The sequence below is a fragment of the Falco peregrinus genome, chromosome 7 (assembly GCF_023634155.1).
Source record: "Falco peregrinus isolate bFalPer1 chromosome 7, bFalPer1.pri, whole genome shotgun sequence".
In the NCBI taxonomy this organism is placed as follows: Eukaryota; Metazoa; Chordata; class Aves; order Falconiformes; family Falconidae; genus Falco; species Falco peregrinus.
Window position 1 is genome coordinate 74294632 of NC_073727.1, and position 20440 is coordinate 74315071.

At 38.2% G+C, this 20440-nt stretch overlaps 1 protein-coding gene across 1 annotated transcript in view; it reads left to right on the top strand.

Moving 5' to 3' along the window:
* The first annotated feature begins 565 nt into the window (after positions 1-565).
* The window catches only part of PRIM2 (DNA primase subunit 2), a 127906-nt gene continuing 108031 nt past the window's right edge, over positions 566-20440 (top strand). The window contains exons 1-5 of the mRNA XM_055810587.1: positions 566-636; positions 870-1043; positions 1699-1802; positions 2108-2187; positions 7124-7244. Coding sequence (XP_055666562.1) covers positions 887-1043; positions 1699-1802; positions 2108-2187; positions 7124-7244 — 462 coding nt within the window. The 5' untranslated portion in view covers positions 566-636; positions 870-886. The remainder of the gene's footprint in view (positions 637-869; positions 1044-1698; positions 1803-2107; positions 2188-7123; positions 7245-20440) is intronic.

Genomic DNA, 20440 nt, shown 5'->3' on the forward strand with positions numbered 1-20440 from the left:
GAGGACAACTTGGGTAGACACTTTGGAGACAGCAACACAGGTGCCTGGGCCACACGGGGTTCACGCATGGTGGCTGTGCGGCCAGGCCCTCCACATCGGCAGTGAGCCACCGGGGCTGGCCGCGGCCTGCTGCCACCCACAGGCTTTGCTTCGGGCCCCAGGGAACTGCTTTCCTGTGGTAACGTTCAGTATTTCAAACAAGGAAAATGCCAGCAGGCAGGCAGATGGTGGAAGCCACTGCCACCCAGCCACCCACCAGCCTCCCGGAAATCCAAAGGCTGGGGGGAAAAAACAAGCAAAAGCGTCTGTTTCATTTGGTGGCAACTATTTGTAAGGATCTTCAGCCCCGAAAACCACAAACTGACAGAAAGTTGGTTATAAAAAGCCATCCCGCGCTGTCTAAAAACCCATGGGACAAAAAGACCCGCTATAATCTGTTCAGGTACCTGGGCAGACCAGGCCGCCCGGCCGCCGCTGGGGCCGCCGTGCCGCCTGTGCGCACTGTTTGCTGCCTCGCGGGCGCCAGCCAATCGCCACGGGGGGGGGGGGGCGTGGCTGTGGGGCGTGGCGTGGCGGAAGTGGGCGGGGCAGGCCGTGCGCGGGAAGCTGGGGAGCTCGGCCGCGGCGCGGCAGCAGGTGGGAGTTTCTGTGTTGCGGCGGCGGGCGGGGGGAGCTGCCGTGGGAAGGAGGGGGTTGGTGACCGCGGGAGGGGGCCAGCGGCAGCCCCGGGGCGGATCGGTGGCGGGCGGGCCCCGTCTGACTCGAGGGCTGGCGGCAGCCGCCGTCTTCCCCCCCCCCCCCCCCCCCCCCCTCCCGCCATTGCTCGCGGTGCCGCCTCCCCGGCGGCTGAGCGCGCGTGTCGTACCCAGGCCCGGCGGCGGCGGCGATGGAGTTCTCCAGCGGCCGAACGCGGCTGAAGCAGGCGCGGGTGGCCGGGGACCGGCGGGAGCTGTACCCCCACAGCCTGCAGTTCTACCTGGAGCCGCCCACTGAAAGCATCTCTCTGGTGGAGTTCGAGAGCTTGGCCATCGACCGCCTGAAGCGTGAGTAGCGGCTCCCCACACACCCCCCTCCCGCCCCCCGAAACTTTTGATTCCTCCTGTCATGGCTGTATGTATTTTTGGCGGGCTTAGATGGTCTCTTTGCCTGCTGCTGATGGGAACTGGGTGCCTGCTCGTGCTGAAATGAACCATCTTTAAAGGCAAACGTGGCGCTTCAGGTATTTTTGAGAGCTCTGAGTGATTTCTTAACGAGTGTTCGGTATGTAGCAGCCGGGACTGTATAGTTTTGGTTTATACTGGTAGTTTTCACGAGCACGTTTCATTTTCTAGGTGTTGTGACATATCTGATGTGTCTCAGTACAGCGATTGTGGCTGGGAGTAAGGGTTCCCTTGAGCTCCTGAAAACTGCTGAATCCAGGGTTTCCTTCATTACAGTGGAAACCGATGTTCGAGACTGATCCGTCAATGTTAGCTGTTTCCCTTTCCCTGTGGACTCCATGGGTCCCAGAGTTGAGCAAGCTGCTCGGGACCTGTGGGCCAACTTTAATCTTCCATATTTCTTACCCTTTTGTTCCCCATACTGCTAAAAGCGATTTCTGTGGCCTTACCACAGTTTGTGCATTTCCCGAGACATGATATGGTTAGATTTTTTTTCAATATGTTGTCTCTAATGTGGACTTTTTCTTTTTTTTCCAAGTGCTCAAGGTAGTTGAAAACCTTGGTGTGAGCTATACTAGAAATAGCGATTTTTACAAAAGCAAGCTGGAGGCTGAGCTCCGGAAACTTAAGTTTCCTTACAAAGTAAGTAAAAATAAAAAAAGTGAACTCTCTTGCACTTTATCTTGTTTACACCATTCAATAATTCTGAATAAAAGTAGAGGTGATAAAGTACTATTCCTAAAACTTAAATCCTGCCATTTTGACAGAGAAAATGAGTTTTTCTTTGAGTGTATATATTTATTTCTTTAGGATAACCCCCTTCTTCAATAGTCTTACATTTATTGTCTTAAAGATGAGTATTAATACACTGTTGAACACCAATGATAGATAAATTGTGGATTTTTAATCTGGGAGAGATTATTTTTCTGAAATAATATGTTCTGTAGGCTTTGGCTGAGGATGACTATGAGGCAAGAAGAAAAGACCATATCTCCCATTTCATACTGCGCCTTGCGTACTGTCAGTCGTAAGTATTTTTTGGATTGTGCTGTACTCTTAATTTGAAATGTACACAGATATATTGCTTTATTATAGACATAGATATTTTAGAGTTGCCTGGGTGCTAAATAAAAAAGTAGGCTCAAACAGCGTTGTTTTTTTTTTGGTAGGAACCTGATTTCACCTGTGATGAAAAGAGATACTTGGGATCAAAATTAATATATAGATTTTGTAGTAATCTTACACCGTTAACAACATGGTAGGTGCCTGCTACAGACCATAAGATCAGAATAGGAAGTAGCAGAGGCCTCAGAAGCCTCCAAATGGAGGAAACTTCACCGTGACAGGCCCTGGGTGTCTTTAAACACCCTGACATCTTCTGGGTTGTTCACATTACATCATGCTGCCCTTTCAAAAGACATCTGGGCTGTGGTGAAGGCGGTTTGTGGATGTACGTGATTGATGAGCCAGCTAGGTCTGGGATGCGTGTACAGTGAGGAACAGGTTGTGGATGTGATCAATAGCAGCCTTCACTGCAGTGACTCTGATAGTACAATTTAAAATCCTGAAAGAAGGGAGCAAGTTGAGTAACATTAGTACAGCTGAAATTCTTTCTGCCCTTTTCTGGTCTATGTATATTATTTGCGATTATGAATTAACAAGCATAATACTGGTTTCTTTCTAGTGCTTACGTTAATTGTGTATGTTTTTATAAATTCCCTTAGTCATACTTCTGCTTATTTTTACAAGAAAATACCTTGCTTTATCTATATTGTAAGTTTCTACAACCACCCCCCCTGCCCCCGCCAGAAGGTAGTATCCTTCAGTAGCCTGGGACTGAAATGGCCTTGAATATTTAGAAGTTTCTTATTATACAGTTAGTGGCATTTTGAATAGTCAGTTTGGCTTTCATTGTCCTCTCTTGTAAAACTTTAAGCATTTAATTATTATTTAGATGGAACCATTGCTTTTCTCTGGGAGGCAAGGCACTTTGAGGGTGTTGGTAGTGACACATTTGAAGACAAAAGTTCTGCCATTCTGGAAGGTAGAATTGTCTGTTTGCAAGAATCTGATCTGGAATTCAAGAGGCATCTATTTTTGATTGGTCTGTGTCTTCAGGAAAAATGAAGACAGATTGGGTCAGATTCACAGAAGGCAATACAAGACATCTTGCAAAAGCCTGAAGGTTAGGTATTTGGTTCAGGAGTGGAATCCGCTGAGCTTTGTCTACTGTACTGAGAAGGGAGAAAGGTGGAGGAAGGCATATGTGAATGACAGGGGCTAGCATGCTGAGTGAAAGGCTGCCTCAGGCAAACATTTGCCTTTGTGACTGATGTGGTATCTTTCCCCCACTGCCCTGCATCTCTGTAATGACTCTGGAATCTCCTGGAATTAATGATAGCTCTAGATAATCAGGCTGCTTTCTTTCTGTATGCAAGCTGTCTTTCTAAAAGAAGATCCTTGGCTTTTGTATGAGAATTTACTTGACTGCAGTGCTTGCTTAGGATATAAATGGGAGACATGGTTCAAACCCTGTGTTTTAGGGAAGTATCTTAAGAATTAGGGTATAGGTATGGCAGAGGTGGGCAGCTTGTTGAAGGTGAACCACTGCGCAGAAATGAATACAAGGTATTTCGGGCCACAGAATCAGCAGGAAAGAGCCTTTCTTTGTAGTCTAGGGGAAAGACCCCCTCTTAGGGAGGAGAGACCTTGGATAGAGCTGCAGGGCACTCTTTAAACTACTTGCAAATGTGTTTTTATGTTTCTGTTTATATACAGATGGCTTGATTCAGTGTTTCAATAAAGCAGCTTGATAGTGTCCACTTAAACTAGCTTTGTTTGTTTCTTTGAAGAGGTGGGCCTAGTACTTACTGGTAAAATAGAAAATAGCCTCTTAAGCACGGTGAGGTGACCGTGTACTGAGCGTTCTTCATTCTCTCTTGAAAAGCAGCTATTTCAGGAATGAGAGATTTCTATGCTCTAAAACTGGCACGTTTCCCAAAAGATAAAATTGGGAGGCAAGTAGAATATACTGTTCTCTTAAGTTTTTATCATATTAGGTCAGAAAAGTAAACTTGGCACAAATAATTAGGTTAATTGATGAAAGCTATTAAGGTAGGATTGTTTGAAAAAGTGTACTTAAATGGACATAACTGTAAACTAGATTGAATTCAGTTCCGTGTGGCAGTTGTGTTTACCGTCTTGTTCTCCTGTGACACCATGGTTTTAAGTTTCCAGTTGACCAACAGTGCCACCCAGGGGTACAAGTTCACATCAACTTGTTTTTCTAGTCTGCATCAGTTCTCACTTATAAATTGGATTGTTTTGGTTTGGGTTTTACATGGTTTCACAGAAGCATAATCTTCACTTAAGATGGAGGAAATAAATCTTGCCTCTGGCAGCAAAACTCGTTTGTTCAGGAAACTTTCAAACATACTTCTGTGCCTTTTTTTTTTTTTTTTTTCCCCTTTCTGTCTGTGAAACTTAGCATGGCCTTTTCTCTAATTACTGTTGTTTTTTTTTCCTGTATGATAATTTAGACTCATGTGGTGAAATTGCTGCCTCTTACATTGACTAGCATTTACTTTTGTGTGCTTTCTGTATCCATGTTCCCCTTGCTATATATCTTTTGAAACTTAAACTGAGGAATTTTCTGGTGTTAGTTGCTTGGTAGAGTAGAGCTCTGGCCCATGCTCAGGCTTTTCAGAAGTTAACATTAAGTTGTTGGAAACTGAACTCTCATATTTAATCATGGAATGTGAGCTACTAGTCTTAGGTTCCAGATTTAGGAGCATTTTCATGTCTTCTACAGTACTTCTGTGTTGATGCTTCATAACAAATACATCAGTCTTCCCTCCCACTCCTTGGGGGGTGAAGAGGACTTTTCCCCTGACCCTGGGTGTTGTTCCCTGTCATGAAAGAGCCTGTTCTTTCATATTATTTTTCTAGTCAGGAATCTACTGATGTGATTTAAACTGTTGAGTATTCTGCATACAAAAAAATTAAGTGGCAGAAGACAAGGAGACATTCCTAACATCTATACTTCAACTACCTGCAAGTGTCTCATCTTCAGCAGCAGCAGCTTGGTTAGTTATCTAACGACAGTGACATTGCTTTTCAGTTAAGCTTGTGGTTTTGATAGTAAGTGTTATTACTAATATGTTCTGGAATGAGAGCGTACAATTTTTAAAAATGTAAAAAATGACTATAAGACGTGATTTAAAAATTGATGTATTAAGAAATATGTAAAGATATAAAAAAAAGTGTACATAGTAAGAAATGATGTAAAATTTTCCAAAAAACTTAAGGAAAAAAAAGAACATAAATAATGCCCTAATGATGATATTCCTAGGAAGGTCAGTTTTAAAGTATATGCTGGACATATACAGTAACATAAGCCAACTCATCAGTTAGTTTGTCAACTGTAGGAAGAATCTGAGTGGGTTGTGTGTGTTGTCTTAGAGGTAACAGTTGTATTATCTTGTTTTGGTAACTTAAGTGGCTAGATGGGATTGTAGCCTTTGATCTGCTCTTCTGAAGGACAGGAAGAACAAGACTGGCTGGGCTTCAAAGTAACTATATATGCTTGATTTTTTTTTTTCCTCTTTTTTCCCCTTAGGAGAACAAAAGCAATGTAAAACTGATAAATTAGGAAAAGAGTAGCATTGTCATATCCTAGGATTTTGTTACAGTCTGAGATAATCACAGAAGAACTGCAGGAGATCAGTCATAAAGGCATTAACTTCCATTTTAAGTTGCACAGACTAATAATATATTCCAAGCACTGAAACTGTCCACAGGGTTGTACTTTACAGGTTACCGTAACAGAGCCTTTCCATCTGGAATTATAATTTGAATAATAATTACTTTTCTCCAAGCCATATTTCAAGCAGAGGTTTTGTCCACAATAACACAAACAACTCTGTAGCAATTCACTGGTCCCCTGTGGGAAAAGATGCTTATATATTGTAAAGAGATCATGTAAGACTGCAGTATTTCAGTGCTCTGTGAATTGTCATGGCAGTAGCTTACAGCATGGCTCTCAGAGGACGATTTAAAAGGATACTCTGTAATAGCGAGATACATTATCATCTATATTCTCTGCTTGTACGTACAGGGTGGCGTTTGTTACTAGTATTGTGGTACGTGCTTGCTGTAGTCTTAAGTAATGTGCTGATGCCTGGGAATCTGCGTGCTGGGATGTAAAGAGTAACATGATTACATAGAGACTGGTGTCAGTGGTGTTTTTCTTTTAGGTTGTCTGCTGACTCCTGTCCCTGTGCTCTTGTTTATGCTCACCTGCAGTTGCTAATCCCCTTTTGCTCTTTTGACAAGTGTTAGAAGTTACTTGTGTTCCTCAGCCGAGTTTATTGTCATGTATTTTCCTTTGGCCTGCTTCCAGGTGATTTGTTGCCTTTCATAGAGCACTGTTGTTAGAGTATCAGAGATATGTGTGTGTTCCGTCAGCTGGAGATACATTATGATGCCTACTTCCTTTAATTCTCACTTTTTCGGGTAGTAGCCTTATTGGATTGTGATATTAATTTTACGATGAAGAAATACTGTGCTGTGTGAACGGAACCCCCCCCTGTCCTTTAAATACTGAAGGAGAATGCGATCTGTAGTCAGTGTTCTTACCTAGAACAAGTAAGAAATTGTGAGTACCATTTAAAAGAGACTAGCAGCTTTGATACCTACAGAACAATTTTTAGTGCTGAGATTGACTACCTCTGTTCTTCCAAAACATGTACAGTCATGCTTCTTTGTGTATTGTCTTTTCTGATTGAGCATTCCTTCATGAAGGTTTCCTGCCTTCTCTTCCAAGCTCCTCAGTTTGGGGGTCCCATGCAAAACTCGGCATTAATTTAATGCTGTATTTACTAGGTTTGACATCTAGTTTATAAAGAAAGAAAGAATGCAAAATCACCAAACCTATTATGGTTTTTTTGGTTGTTTCTTTGCAGAGAGGATCTCAGGCGTTGGTTTCTTCAACAAGAAATGGATCTCTTGAGATACCGCTTCAATGAACTAACTGACAGTTTAAGACAGAAATTCCTGGAACATGTTCACTTATCATTTGAAGCTGTAAGTATGTTACTTTCTGTATTTGTGTTATGTTGCATGTGCCTCTTATTTTTTAAAATTCTCATTAAGATAGTTTTAGTACTTCTGTTTAAAAAATAAAAAGTGCAGTTATGGTTTTAAAAAACAACCACACAGAACTTGTGAATTTGGAGAATAGTGTGCATGCCACAGAAATGTGGATTAAATGATGTAATTTTGTGCTGCAACAAGAGAAGCTCAGTCTGCTTCGGTCAACCAGTCTGCTTCAGTCAGCCAACAACTAAAAAAATGTGTAATGACAAAAGTAAGTTAACAATGTTTACGAAAGCTGATAGGAGGTATTTTTGAATCAAGATTCTGGATGGGCTAGCTCTAGTCTATGTTCTTCAGATATGACATTTGTATGTCTCATCTGTCCATCGGGGGAAAAAAAAAGTATATAAAAAAATTTGCTTTCTTTTACATGTAAGTGATGAATTATGTGATAATTCTCTTAAAGGTTTCAGTGATAAGAAAGCAATGTCTGTGTGTTTTTCTGACCTGATGTGTGTGTGCAATCCATTCTCATCAGATTACTGATTTCACTCGGGAAATAGTTTTGGTCAATATACATTTTTATGAATAAACTTTGCCCTGGAACCTTTGCAGTCTACTAACTACTTTTAAGATGGTGGCTTCTTGCTATAGTAACCAAACCAAACCACAGTGACCTGGTGACTTTGTACACAGTACCATTTAATGAATACTGATGCCTGGAAAACGATGTGAAAATTAAAAAGACACGCATTCAAGGAATACTTGAGATAGCTGTTGAGAACGTAATTAAAATTTCATAATCAAAGTTATGAAAATCCTGTATGGATTGCTCAAGAACATATCTTAGTGTGTAATTGTCACTGTAGGTTAAAAATAATAAGCTGCTACTTTGCAAGTATATTTTTGATGCACAGTTGTATGTTTTTGCATGCTAAAAATAATTTTGATTCTGCTTGTTTATGCATATTATGTGAGTTACTGGAGCTATAGGTGTGTAACCAAGACTGATTAGCTTTAAAAAAAGAAAAGCTGGTATTAGATACAATAGTTAAAAAATTGCTACTGTGTTTATACATTTATATGTAATTTTAGAAGAAATGATGTACAATTAAATAACAGTTTTATTGTTACGTAGACTTCATACATTCACATACATGTAAATTAAACTTTTTAATAGCCCATTTGATTTTGGCCCATTAGGTACCTGCTATGGAGAATGCAGAAGGCAAGTTGTGTCCAAAATTCTGTAAATGCTCTTATTCCACAGTTTTTGCATTCTTGTTAGAACTTAGATTCAAAGCTTTTTTCCCTTTTAACTTAAACTCTTTCTAGTTCTTTATGAAACTTATGAAAACCTTTAAAAATATCAAATTTGTGTAGACAACTGTTTTGAAGTGCTTTAGGGGTATTGCAAAAGAGTTCCAGCTGTTACATACCGCTTCATTTTTCTGAGTGGATTAAAGGATTAAAGGAAAATTTCTATTGTGGTTTCTATGTTAATGATTTCAATAGTTTTGCATTGCAGTGATGAACTAGTTTGTTAGAAAGCTCCAGCCTTGTCTGTAGCTCTCAGAGTAAACTTAAATTCATAAAAATTAATGTACAGTTATCACTCTACTAATAGACTTTCTCATAAAATACGGCTTAATTAGAAATAACTTAAATGTTCTAAAATATGTGGGTGACATGCATTCTGTGTTGCTGGATTGAAATACCCGGCACCAATGCATGCTGCTGCTGAAAGATGATCTATGTAGTGTTGAGAACGAATTTGTCTAGCTAAACAGTAACACATGGGCCTTCCTAGGTCTATAGAGAGACTATCGGGAATGTCATTCTTCGGTTCAGTAGACCTTGCAGCGAGCAGTGTGTTTGTGCAGCTGTATTTCCGTTGCTTATTCCCCAGTCTCACATTGTCCTGTCACAGTTTCAGTATTCAGGCTTGTGAGAATAAATTAATGTTTGTAGGAAATAGCTAGGAGTATGGCTTGGTTCTGTGCTATTGAATGTGCCTTCAATATATCAAAATGATTAAGAAGGTTTTACTTCTTTACGTCTATTGAGGCAACAAAGCGTAATTTCATTGAAAATGACTTCCCTGTTTCTACTTTTTTCCTCCCTTTTGATTCCAGTGGGAATTCAGGCAAAACGAATCCCTACTTGCACTATCATCCATGAAACATTTGAATACTAAGGAATTCCATACGTATCTGAAACAGGTCTAAACTTCATGATGTTATGTAGGAGCCACTAAAAAGTAAGGCCATTGTAAATGCAGTATTATTTTTGTCAATGTATTTGTAAGAGGTTTTAGAAAGGAAATGATCTATCCTCTTCATACTTCTGTGTTGGAAGTTACAATGTTTTCAGGCCTTATTGTGCATAAAACAAGATGGAAATCAAACTTTGTGCTCCACCTGTTAGAAAAGGGTATGGTCTTCAGGAAAAAGAATTAAGTTCTGATACTACAATTCAGTTTCTATATTGGTAACTGGATGCACATTCTACTATGGGATTTTAATTCCTTAGGATATCCTAAGAAAGTTACTTGTATTTCTTTAAAGAGAAATGCTTTGCATTTTCTAGATAATCATTCTGCATTTCAGAATTGTAACCTGAGATAGGCCTGAGCTGCTGGGCTATCAAGACTTTGGTGTAGCTATGTCTCTAGTTAACAATTCTAAGAACCACTGTCAGAAGCAATTCTCAGTGTTTAATAAAAGAACTGGTCAACTTTTTGTGGGGAGGAGGAATAAGTGAATTGTCTTGTATGGTTTTGTCACAGTTGTCTTAATTTATAGCACTGACAAAGTGAACCTAACATTGAGTATTCAATCACTGTCACTTACCTCCTTTTCATGTTTGCTTACATGCATGAGAAAGTGAGACGTATTCATATAATATTTTGCAGACTAATTCCTGAGGTTTTGTGAATTATAGATTGAAAATGATTCTTTTATAGAATCAAGAACTCTTCAGTCCTATCAAGGATAATACTTAAGCAGCCATTAAAGTTCTTTGACGACTTTAGTGCCGAAGATCTTATTTAGCAACTTTTTTGGAAGAATGAAGTTGTTAACAACTAGAAGAAAAAAATAAATCAGACTTTTTGAATTTTTTTTGTATGACAGTTGGCTGTGGAGAGTTTGAAATGATAGTAGTTCTGATCTCTTGATTAAAGATAATTTTAATAAAAGAGCAAGAGCTTTCTGAAACTAAAAATAGAAATGAAATTTAATGAAAATGAATGTTTTAATTTTTATAATAGGATTTCTCATGTCTTGGGACTGACATTTATATTGCTGATGGAGCAAAATGCACAGGAAAGGGTTTATTACAATTAAGTAAGTAGTTCCTCTGGGGAGTTTTACCTGTTTATAAAGATGCCCTTTATGTGCAAAAGGAGGGATATAAACTGTTCAAAGTATTAGATTAAAGATAATGACTTCAGTATAATGAATTTGTGTTTGAACATGCATTGGATTATGGTAATTCAAAATCTGTACAATGTGAAAATAAGCTTCTCTACATTTAGTATAAAGTACCGAAGTTTGTAGCTTATGTAAGTTCTTCCTTGAAATATTTTATAAAGCTGTCACTGGATTAAGTTAGTGCATCTTTAGTATTTCTGAGAGAAGCCTCTGGAACCTGGACTTTCTGAAAAAAATGGGAAGTTTGCTTTCAGTTTGTATTTGAGACATTTTTTTGAACCACTGAGAGGTAGATTGCATTTTAGTCACTTGTAGGAAGTAGCTTTGGCCAATTTGTTTTCTGGCAAACGAAGATGCCTGGACTGGTGCTGTGCAGCCTAATGAAACATTGCTGTGGTGCGCAAAATTTTACAGTCCTCTGAAATGTTAGTGTTTATATTATCCTACCAATTTATGCCAGCATGGGCAAGATACAGTGTGTCATGTTGAATAAAATATCAAGAAAGAAGAGTGTAGAAGGAAAACAAGAATCAGACTGGAGGAGCAGCAATGATGGACAACCTTGCCTTATTTATTTATTTTTACTTTTTTCTGTGATGGTGAGGTGTTAATTGTACCGTAATGTGAAACAACAGCCTCATGAATGTACGGATTTCCCTTGTTGCAATTTCTGTACATTTTTAATTATTTACACTTTTATTTTGAACTCTGATGTAGATGTCTGTAGAATGTTACTGAGATTGGGACTCTGCTGGAGTCTTTGGCAGCTGTTACTCTTCTAGTTAGTTGTAAGTGGTGGTGGTGTGGTGGGGAGTTGCCTAAATTAAAGTGGTGTTTTCCTTTTGTTTAAGCATGCATATGTTAGGTTGGATAAGAAGAGATTGTCACATCATGGGTGGCAAGGGCTCATGTTGTGCTCAAGAACAGAGACTGATGGGGATTATTTGAAATTTTATTATTGTTACTTCTCAGAGTGAAAAAACTCAATGGTCTCAACTTCTGAGGGGATGTATTCAGCATCTCTGACAATAACTTGCTTCAGCTTTTGCTTTTTGGCCAGAATTTGGGACAGCAGTGAAGCTATTTTCTTTTTTCCTTTTGGTTAAAGCATTCTGTGTAGTGTAATGAGTGTCTGGCTCTGAATTTGAACATCAAACCTCAGCCTTTTTTTTTTTAGGGGGTGGAAGTGTTTTAAAGAAGTTTTTGCCTGCAAATAGTATAAAAAATAATATAGACTGTTGTACTTTAGTATCTGAGACTAGTTGTTAGTTAATTTCGATCATTTAGTTTCTAGTGTAATTTTCTAAACAGGTTAGAAGCTGTTGGTATTGAATTAGAAAATAAATTATTTAAGATTTGTGCTGTTCAGACACTTCTAAACTGTTTTAGGTATCTTTCTAAAAATTAAAACACTCAGTTTTGCAGGTGATTTCTATCTTCACAGTCATTTATACACCTTACATGAATAGCTTCCCCCTCAAAATTGTAGTATTGAGAACTTAAACAATTCAGAATTTAGCATCTTTTCTCAGAGATAAGTTGTGGTTGAACCATGGTGTCAAAGGTAATGTTAACAGTATAGCCTTCTTTCCAGTAAGCAGAAACACTGAAGAAATTTAACTTTCAAACTTTACATTTGACAGTAGCTAAAACTTCTAGGGGCAAACAGAAGTGATTTATTCAAATATTTAAAATCCTGCTGTCATGCATAAAGCATCTAATTGTTCATCTTAGAGCACTGGATTTAAAGGAACATTTGCTAAACTTTCTAATCAGTGCTTCTCCAGTTCTCTTGTTCAGTGAAACTTGTTTTTATCCTTATTGCACGCTGGACCTAGGTCTGTAATTTTGTGTGTCTTGACTTTTTATGAAATACTTTATAGATAGCTTGCTGTCAGGTGTCCACCAAATTTTGGGAACTGTTTAAGGGACAGCCTTTTGATTTTAGTGTTACGTGGTTTGTCAGCCTTTGAATATGTTCAGATGTGAGAGTTTCCTATTTCTGATGTTTCCTTGTCCTGAAAGAAGTGCTACATTGCCTTTCTTGACGCTTTGATGTGGGACATTCAGTATGAGAAGAAGATTCTGCTGTATAATTGTTTCTTTCTTTTTTTTTTTCTTTTTTTTTTTTTTTTTTTTAAATAGAACAAGAAATACTTGGTAATCTGTTCCCTGTTTCTATCACAGTAACAGGAGAATCATGGAATGGTTCTGAAGGTATTTCAGAATGTTTTCAATCTATTCTGTACTTAAAAAAAAATAAATTAAGGGACAGTGCTGTCATAATCCAGATAAATAGTGAAACTTTTTATGTATGGCATGTAATTTTGAGCTCCCAAGGCACATTAAATAGTCTATGTGCAAAGTCAGTCATGTAGGGGGCACAGGAAATCCTTAAGCAGCACTCAAGAAGTAAATGCTGACATTTAAGATTACAGAGCCTATGAGAGAGAATATGCAAACACAGGTGTGCAGTTCAGATTTACATTAATTCAGGAAATTAAAGCATTAAAATCTTACTATAAATGAGTAATTACAGCAATGCTGCCTTGACAGTCTCTGGCAGTGAAAGCTACTAATACAGATTTTTCAGATATTTAAAGGGAAATATAATGAATATTTAAAATATTATAGTAATAGAAAATATTTAAATCTCAAAGTAAGTTCTTCAGTACTGAAGGAATTATATAAAGTAAATGGTTTTACAGGTAAGTGATACTCGGGGGTTTAACTAGAAAGTAGTTTTTCTTGCTTGCCACAAGCTGTGGGTTATCTGCTGTTTCCCTTTGTTTAAGTTAGGAGTGCCTGATTTTGTGTCTGCCAGTTTGGAGTTGGGTGACATTACGCCCAAGCCCCATTTTGTCACATAACTTTATCAGTGAGATTGGTTATCTGTGTGGTTTTTCACATGTCCTGCTACATACGTACCTTGCCATTCATCCCCCTGTTCCTACACCAGCCTTTTCACTTGTCCTTTTTGCTTTTTTTCTTGTTGCTGGTTATGCATGCTGGTCTCAGAAGCCTTTGAGAAATGACCATACTTACACTTTTTTGTTATAATAGTGCTTTTAGACATTCATAGTGTGAGATAAGTCCTAGTTCATTGATTTGATATTCTGATAGCCTATTTGACATAATCAGAATATTTATGGTAACTGCCGCAAGTTGTTACTGAAAAGCTTTCAGCGTGTCTGTAAGTTTCAGGAAAACTGCAAGATATCTGGGTCATTGGCATTCCTAGAAATTCCTGAATTAAGGTGTCAAGCTTGCTATATCGTTCAGTGTTTGGTCTTACACGACCTAACACTGGGAAGCAGTTATCATGATGATGATGATGATAATCTGAAGCCATAAAAGTGGAGCAGATTTATTCTTTCCTTCACTCTGCTGCTTACCTTTTTCTTGCCCTTCAAGGCTGTGTCTATGTATGTTACATTGCATAGTAACTCCTATATCTTAGGCTGGATTTTTGCATGCTCCTGAAACGTAAATAGGCAACTCTACTGTATTTTGCTTCTTTCAGCAGTTGTTTTAAGATATTTATGAAAAGTGATGATAGTATTCTCTTTAGAGTTTTATTTATACTTTTTTTTTTCCTTCTAATATATGCCAACTTGTGCTTTATAGCATTAAAGGAGAAACTGGGTCAAAAGTTACTTAGTCACTGGTATCTTCGCTTTTGCTTAGTAGTGGAGTGCCCTGGATTGGCAACTAACATGCCAGTTACTGTAAATTAGTATTTGGATTAATGTTTCCTTAAAAGGAAACTCCACTAGCAGAAGTCTAAATTATCTTTCTTTTCGTTCCTTGTGAATTTAACTTATATGTTAATTTCTGTAATTTTTCACACTTCTTTCTTTCCATGAATTTGACTGTATTTCCTCAGCTGTTGCTCAATCCTTCTGTTTCTTAAAATGACAATCAACAGAACTTTACTCTTCAGTGCCTTTTCATTGAACTTTTCGTATAGGAACTGTCACTCCTCTAATTTATCTTCAGACAACTGCCACGTATTCTGGGACCTTTAACTTAAAATTTTGGGAATAGCTCTGACATAGTAATTTTGTTGTTCTGTCCTGTTTCTCAAATCACTCTAGTCCTCCTCTTCTTATCACAAAGTAACCCTCTAACTTCCCCATCTCAGCATCTTGCATTTCTACTTTCTGTATACCCATCTCGGCAGAAGCAATGCCTAATTTTACTCTTTAAATATTGGGAGATTCTTCCACACTGCTTCAGTGAAACTAATAATGTAATTAAGCTGTTCATAACCCTTGTTTTAACAGGGTTTAAATTTTGAAGAAAATTTAACTATTCATTGTCTGTTTTCAAGGAATGAGCTCTCCTGCCAATATTATATTCAATACTTCATCACTAAATTAACTGCATGTAGCATTTTCAATGCTTGCTTCTTGCTGCTTCTTTGTCCTAAGTTCAGCTTCAGGTCTTTCTGGTTTTTCTCAGCTACAGCTTTTACTTCCTCTACTAAAACTACTTTCTAGTCTACTCAGTCATGATTCTCTTCTCTCGTTGTGTAAGGCTGTGGATATTTGAATTATTTTCTTTTAACTTCCTCTTTCTGTGTTGTGGTTCTGTGGTGAGTGCGATAGGATTCAGTTCTTCAAATTTTCTTCTTTTTCATGGGTGTGGTATCACTATTACTCTGGTCTCAACCCTTACGTGATAGCTAAAGATACTTTTTTGCTACTAGCTCTTTGTTTTCCGTTAGTTTTGTCTTTCCCATTTTCTCTTTTGGATGTTCTCCTAGCTTATGTTTGGTGTAGCAAGGCTGTAGTTTTCCTTAGAACACCATTTACTTCTTGGCATTGTCACAAATACCTGCTTTGAAGACCTCATTCTGAGTTTTAGCATTTTGTCTGCTTTGCCTTGCATAATTTTAACTGCCCAAGACCTCCCACTTGTTCTTAGGCATCAGATGAAAGATCTGTGCTTTCAGCTGCAGCTGAAGGTCTTCGAGTAGGTGATACATCTTGTGTTGATTTGGAAGATCCAGTGAACTTCTGGTTCCTTTGCACTTGGTTCTTGTGAAAACTTGCCACAAAACTCATTCATCTTAACCAGCCAGACTTTGTCTCTCTCTGGACACTGTTCAAGTGTCTCTGTTCTTCCCACGTGGACCAAAATGTTCTGTGATTGTTTTCAAAATGCTGTGTTTCTTTGCTTTTTGCCTTTGCCTCTTTTAATAGCGCTTTGAAGATGACAGTTGTTTCATTTGCTGTGTGCATGAACACTTCACAGCTTTGCTTGCCAACTCCCCGTACCTGTATATTTGTGTCTCTCTGTGGTGGTCATCGTTCTGCTGCTTTACTTTCCTTGCAACCTTTTTTTCCTAAAAATCCTAACTCTACCTTCCAGTAACATAAGTCCATTTCTTCTTGTTCTTGTTCTGTTCTGTTTTGTTTGTTTGGGATTTTTTCGTCTTCTTTCTGTTTGCCTTCTACACGTAAGATGACTCTAAGTAGGCTTTCTTGTTGTTTCTTCTTCTAGCCTTTCTTTGTGTGTGGTGGTTTGTAATTTTTGCATGTCCTTTGCCATGTTTAGTGGGGCAATGTCTTTTTCCAAATGCGGTGTCTGCTGGTCAGAATACTCCTGACCATTACCAATTCTAAGATGACATGGAGATCAAATAAATATATTCTTCACACTTCACCCCCATGCCAATAGCATGATACAGTGACTCCCAAGCTGGGGATGGGGAGGTTGCACAACTGCTTTTGTCAGCACTCCTGGTTAGTCAGGTTTTCCTCTGTTTGTACGGGACTGGCTTGGATGTAAAACCATGAAGCGTCTCTGCTGAAATACAGCCTTCAGTTTTAGACCAGATTCTTTTGCCTGATTCCATTCTTTAGAGCCCTTGCAGTGTCTCCAGTTTCCTGGCATTTAAAGGTGTAATCTGCCCCTATTTTAATATGCACGTTAGGAACAAAAATACTGGATTTTAGTTTAAAATTACATAATTGTGGAACTGAATATGTCCTTTTATTTCTGAGTTAAATTCTTCCATGCATGGCTTTTCTGATTGGTTTTGCACCCAGGTAATAGGAGTTTCAGTGGAACTGTTTGGTCATTTGCTCAGAGTGTCTTACGAGAGTGACTTCAAGGACTTTTGACACAATATGACACCTGCTTTTTTTTCCCCCTATCCCTGAGATCTGTTTCACTGTCATAAAGGCAGTGAGATTGGCTTAACACAGATTTTTTTTGACAGATCCATGTGGGCTGTTGCTTGTCTCCTGTGGTTTTTCCTAAGTGCTATCAGGTGCTTTGATTTGTTGCTGTACCTTTCTAGGAATTTAACTTCGTGTGATGGAATGTGGAGTGGAGTAGAATGTAAAGGTTTACCCTAAATTTATGTTTCAGTTACGTTCTGGTTATCATCTTGACTGTTCTGATTTCCTGGACCCGGCCTTCATCTTATCTTCAGATAGTTTGTTCCTTGAAATAGACATATTTCTTCTTTGTTGCTTTCACAACAAATGAAAATTAATAGTTATTATCATGTCTTTATCTGTGGTATAAGGATGATGTATAATTGAATTTAGATTCCTTGCAATGCTTCTGTTCTGTGCTATTTTTCTGCAGAGTGCAGAAGAAATAATCTTCAAAGTGTAGTATATTTCTTTCTGTGTTGCTGTTTCCTCTCCACAGAGCATAAAAATCTTGTGTAAATTATCCTAGAACTTCTTCATCTCTGAAAAGCCTCTTGAAATTTAAAAATAATGATTTTTTTGTAACTTCTAAGTTACATGCTTTGGTTTTGGGTAACTGTCAGTTGTCTCAAAATTTAACCATCTTAATTTTTTTTTAATGCTGTTACAAAGCACATTATTTTAATAAAATGCTTTGGATCATAGTAATGGGGAAAGAACAACAGATGGGAATGAATAGTCAGTTGGGGGAGCTAAAGCTCTGTAGTGCATCTGCCAGCATTTGAGAGGAAATAGTAAGAACTGCAAAAATAAAAGGAATGAGCAAAATGCATTAGAGTTAATTTTTTTCCACAGTAGCTCTTTGATGTTGAGGTTGAAGTGCTTTTTTAGCAGTTTTAAGCAGTAGAAATTAAACTTCTTTAATTCCCATTTTTATGATCACAGCACTCCTATGAGAGACTTTCTGATATCATTATTACGCTTTCTTCAGAAGCATTTATCTCAGTAGTGGGACAGTTGTATAAATATTTGTAGTTTAGCATCTTGAAAAAATGTTTTATGGCCGCCTTTACTGGGTATGGAAGATCCTAAAGTCAGATTTGGATTAATGAGAATGGGACTAGTTTGTGTGCTTAGTAAGGACAGATAAAGGCAAAAGAAAATGCTCAGTACTGTGTCTGGCCACTAAAAGGCTGTGACTTCGTAATTATGTATTTTGGTATGAGGTGTATAAAGCAAATTCTTCTGTTTGGGTTTATGGTTTTGCATTTCAGAGGCATCACATAATATTTCTTCCTTTTCCAAACAGGATAGGGAAAAACCTTTAAAATTGGAAGCTGTCTAGAGCCTAATTTTACTGTGTGGAAACTTATGCCAAGCTCAAACAGTAACTGTGTCCAAGTAGGCTGCAGTTTGCATTTGTTAAGGAAATGATGCTGAATTTTATCTTTGTTTTCTGCTACTTGAATCTTACATTTGCTTGAAAACCAATGATGCTTGTCTTAGAGGTGACAGCAAAGGTCAGAAGTGACGTGTGTCTAGGTGGCAAATAATGCCTTATTGCCAAAGTTAGCTATAAATATGTATTCTGTCACTTGGCTCCATGCTTAAAATAACAATAGAAATAAAATTATGGAAGGGCTTAGAGTAGGTCTTTTGAAACACGTATACCATTGGCACTTTAAAAAAACATGGCCGGGTTACTCTTATCCTAAAGTGTTTAATTTCAAAGGAAGTAATAAACTCAGTCTAATCATTTACATTTCAGAAGATAAATTTAAGTGACACCAAGTGGTGGCTTTGTCACAGAATTCACTGCTCCTTTTTATAAAATTGTCTTTTGTTCCTGATAAAGAAAAAAACCTCCACTGATGTTTAGGTTTATGGCTACCTCTTGCAGTTAAGTGTAGTTACATATTAGGGGAAGAAAATCCTAGGGAGACCTCTTTCTTCAGAAGTATTAGCAGGGAATCCAGTTCAACCAGTATGTAGTACTCTTTAGGCCATTGTACTGCAGTCCCAAGGATTTGGTAGGCCAGCTGGTGGGTCTGTTTGCATATTAATGGATTTCACAAAGCAGTCTTACTACCAAGCTACAACCCAAAATAATGGGCTTGATTGCAAAACAACCTGAGTATTGTAGTGGGCTAGCATTGTAGGGGATGGATAGATGATGTGAATCTTGATTAAAACATTTAGGCTTTAAATTAATTGTAGGATTCTTTTACAGACTTTTTTAAATAAAGCTTGATTCACAGGAGAATATAAACATAAATCTGAGAGGGAGAAGTGTTGCCTGGAAGGAGGGAAGAACATGCACTTGCCATTTCTTTGTGCACTGACAGGGTGGGTGAGGAGGGGTCTTTATTTACTCTTCTCTAATGGGTCCTTGAACAATAAGCATGACTTTGTTACTAGTCATGGAGAAAACTAGCATTTTGCTGCAGTAATTCTAGTTGCGTGTATTTATTTGCACATACGGTATTGGACATGTTCTATAAAATTGTGGAATTAAGTAACAGATATGATTGAAGAATATATAGCTACTGGGGATGTCCCTTTTCACCTTCTTAAACATAACGAACGACAGTTTGTAAATGATGCAAAATGCTAATTAAAAGATTTAATTTGGTAATCATCTTGGTTTGATTAGAAACAGATGCTGGTTACCTGCAGAAGTCTAAATGGACCCTTAGAAGATAGCTTTTTTTTCTTAAAATTGGCTACTGAAGCTAAGTAAAACTAAACCACAAACTGTACAGTTACTTATGCCCCCTTTAATGCATCAGAGCACTACGATTCTTACTAAATAGCTTTGTGTGGCGCATTATTTGAGTTAAATAGGACTGTTAGAGTCCACTGTAAGGTTGAATCCTTCTGTACTGGGTACAATACATGCTCTTTCTTGTTGGAAGTCCATTCTCTTCCTGCTTTGAAAAAGTTAGGGGCTTTAAAAAAAAAAACCTGCAAAAAAGGCTGCAATAAAAATGAGATGATGAATGAAAGTATCCTTCCTCCTAGTCTAGCTGAAAACCACCAGGCAACATTTGGAATAGAGTCTAGTCTGAGGCGGATGTTCTGCAGTAACCCTGAATTTCTAAAGTAATGTGAAATGGCAGCTATACCAGCAATGCAGTGGAGAATAGGTATCTTCTACACCATGTTCCTCAGCTTATGATAGAAAAGGTGGGAAGGGTAACCACACTGCTTGTGTGATAATGTGTTCTAGCACTCAGTAGTTAACGAGTTCACACTTGACTGCCACTTACCTAATGGTTTGGGAATGGTGAAAGAGAAGCAAGACCCCTGTAGATCCTCAGTTCTTAGCAATTGATAGTTTTGGATTCCTGGAAGAAACTTAGTATAGACAAAGAGAATGGTGTCATCAAGTTTGCCCTCTTTTTCTGTAAGTATTTTAGACATTCTTTTGGGGCAGAAGAGAAGAGAAAATTGGGAAATCAATAGTTTATTTTTTCAAATGTTATTCAAGAAGAAAAAATTCTTTGGATAATCAAAGTGTTAAGTTCTTTTGTAGTGGATGAGGTTAAGGATGTTTCCAAAACGAATTTATTCTTCACAC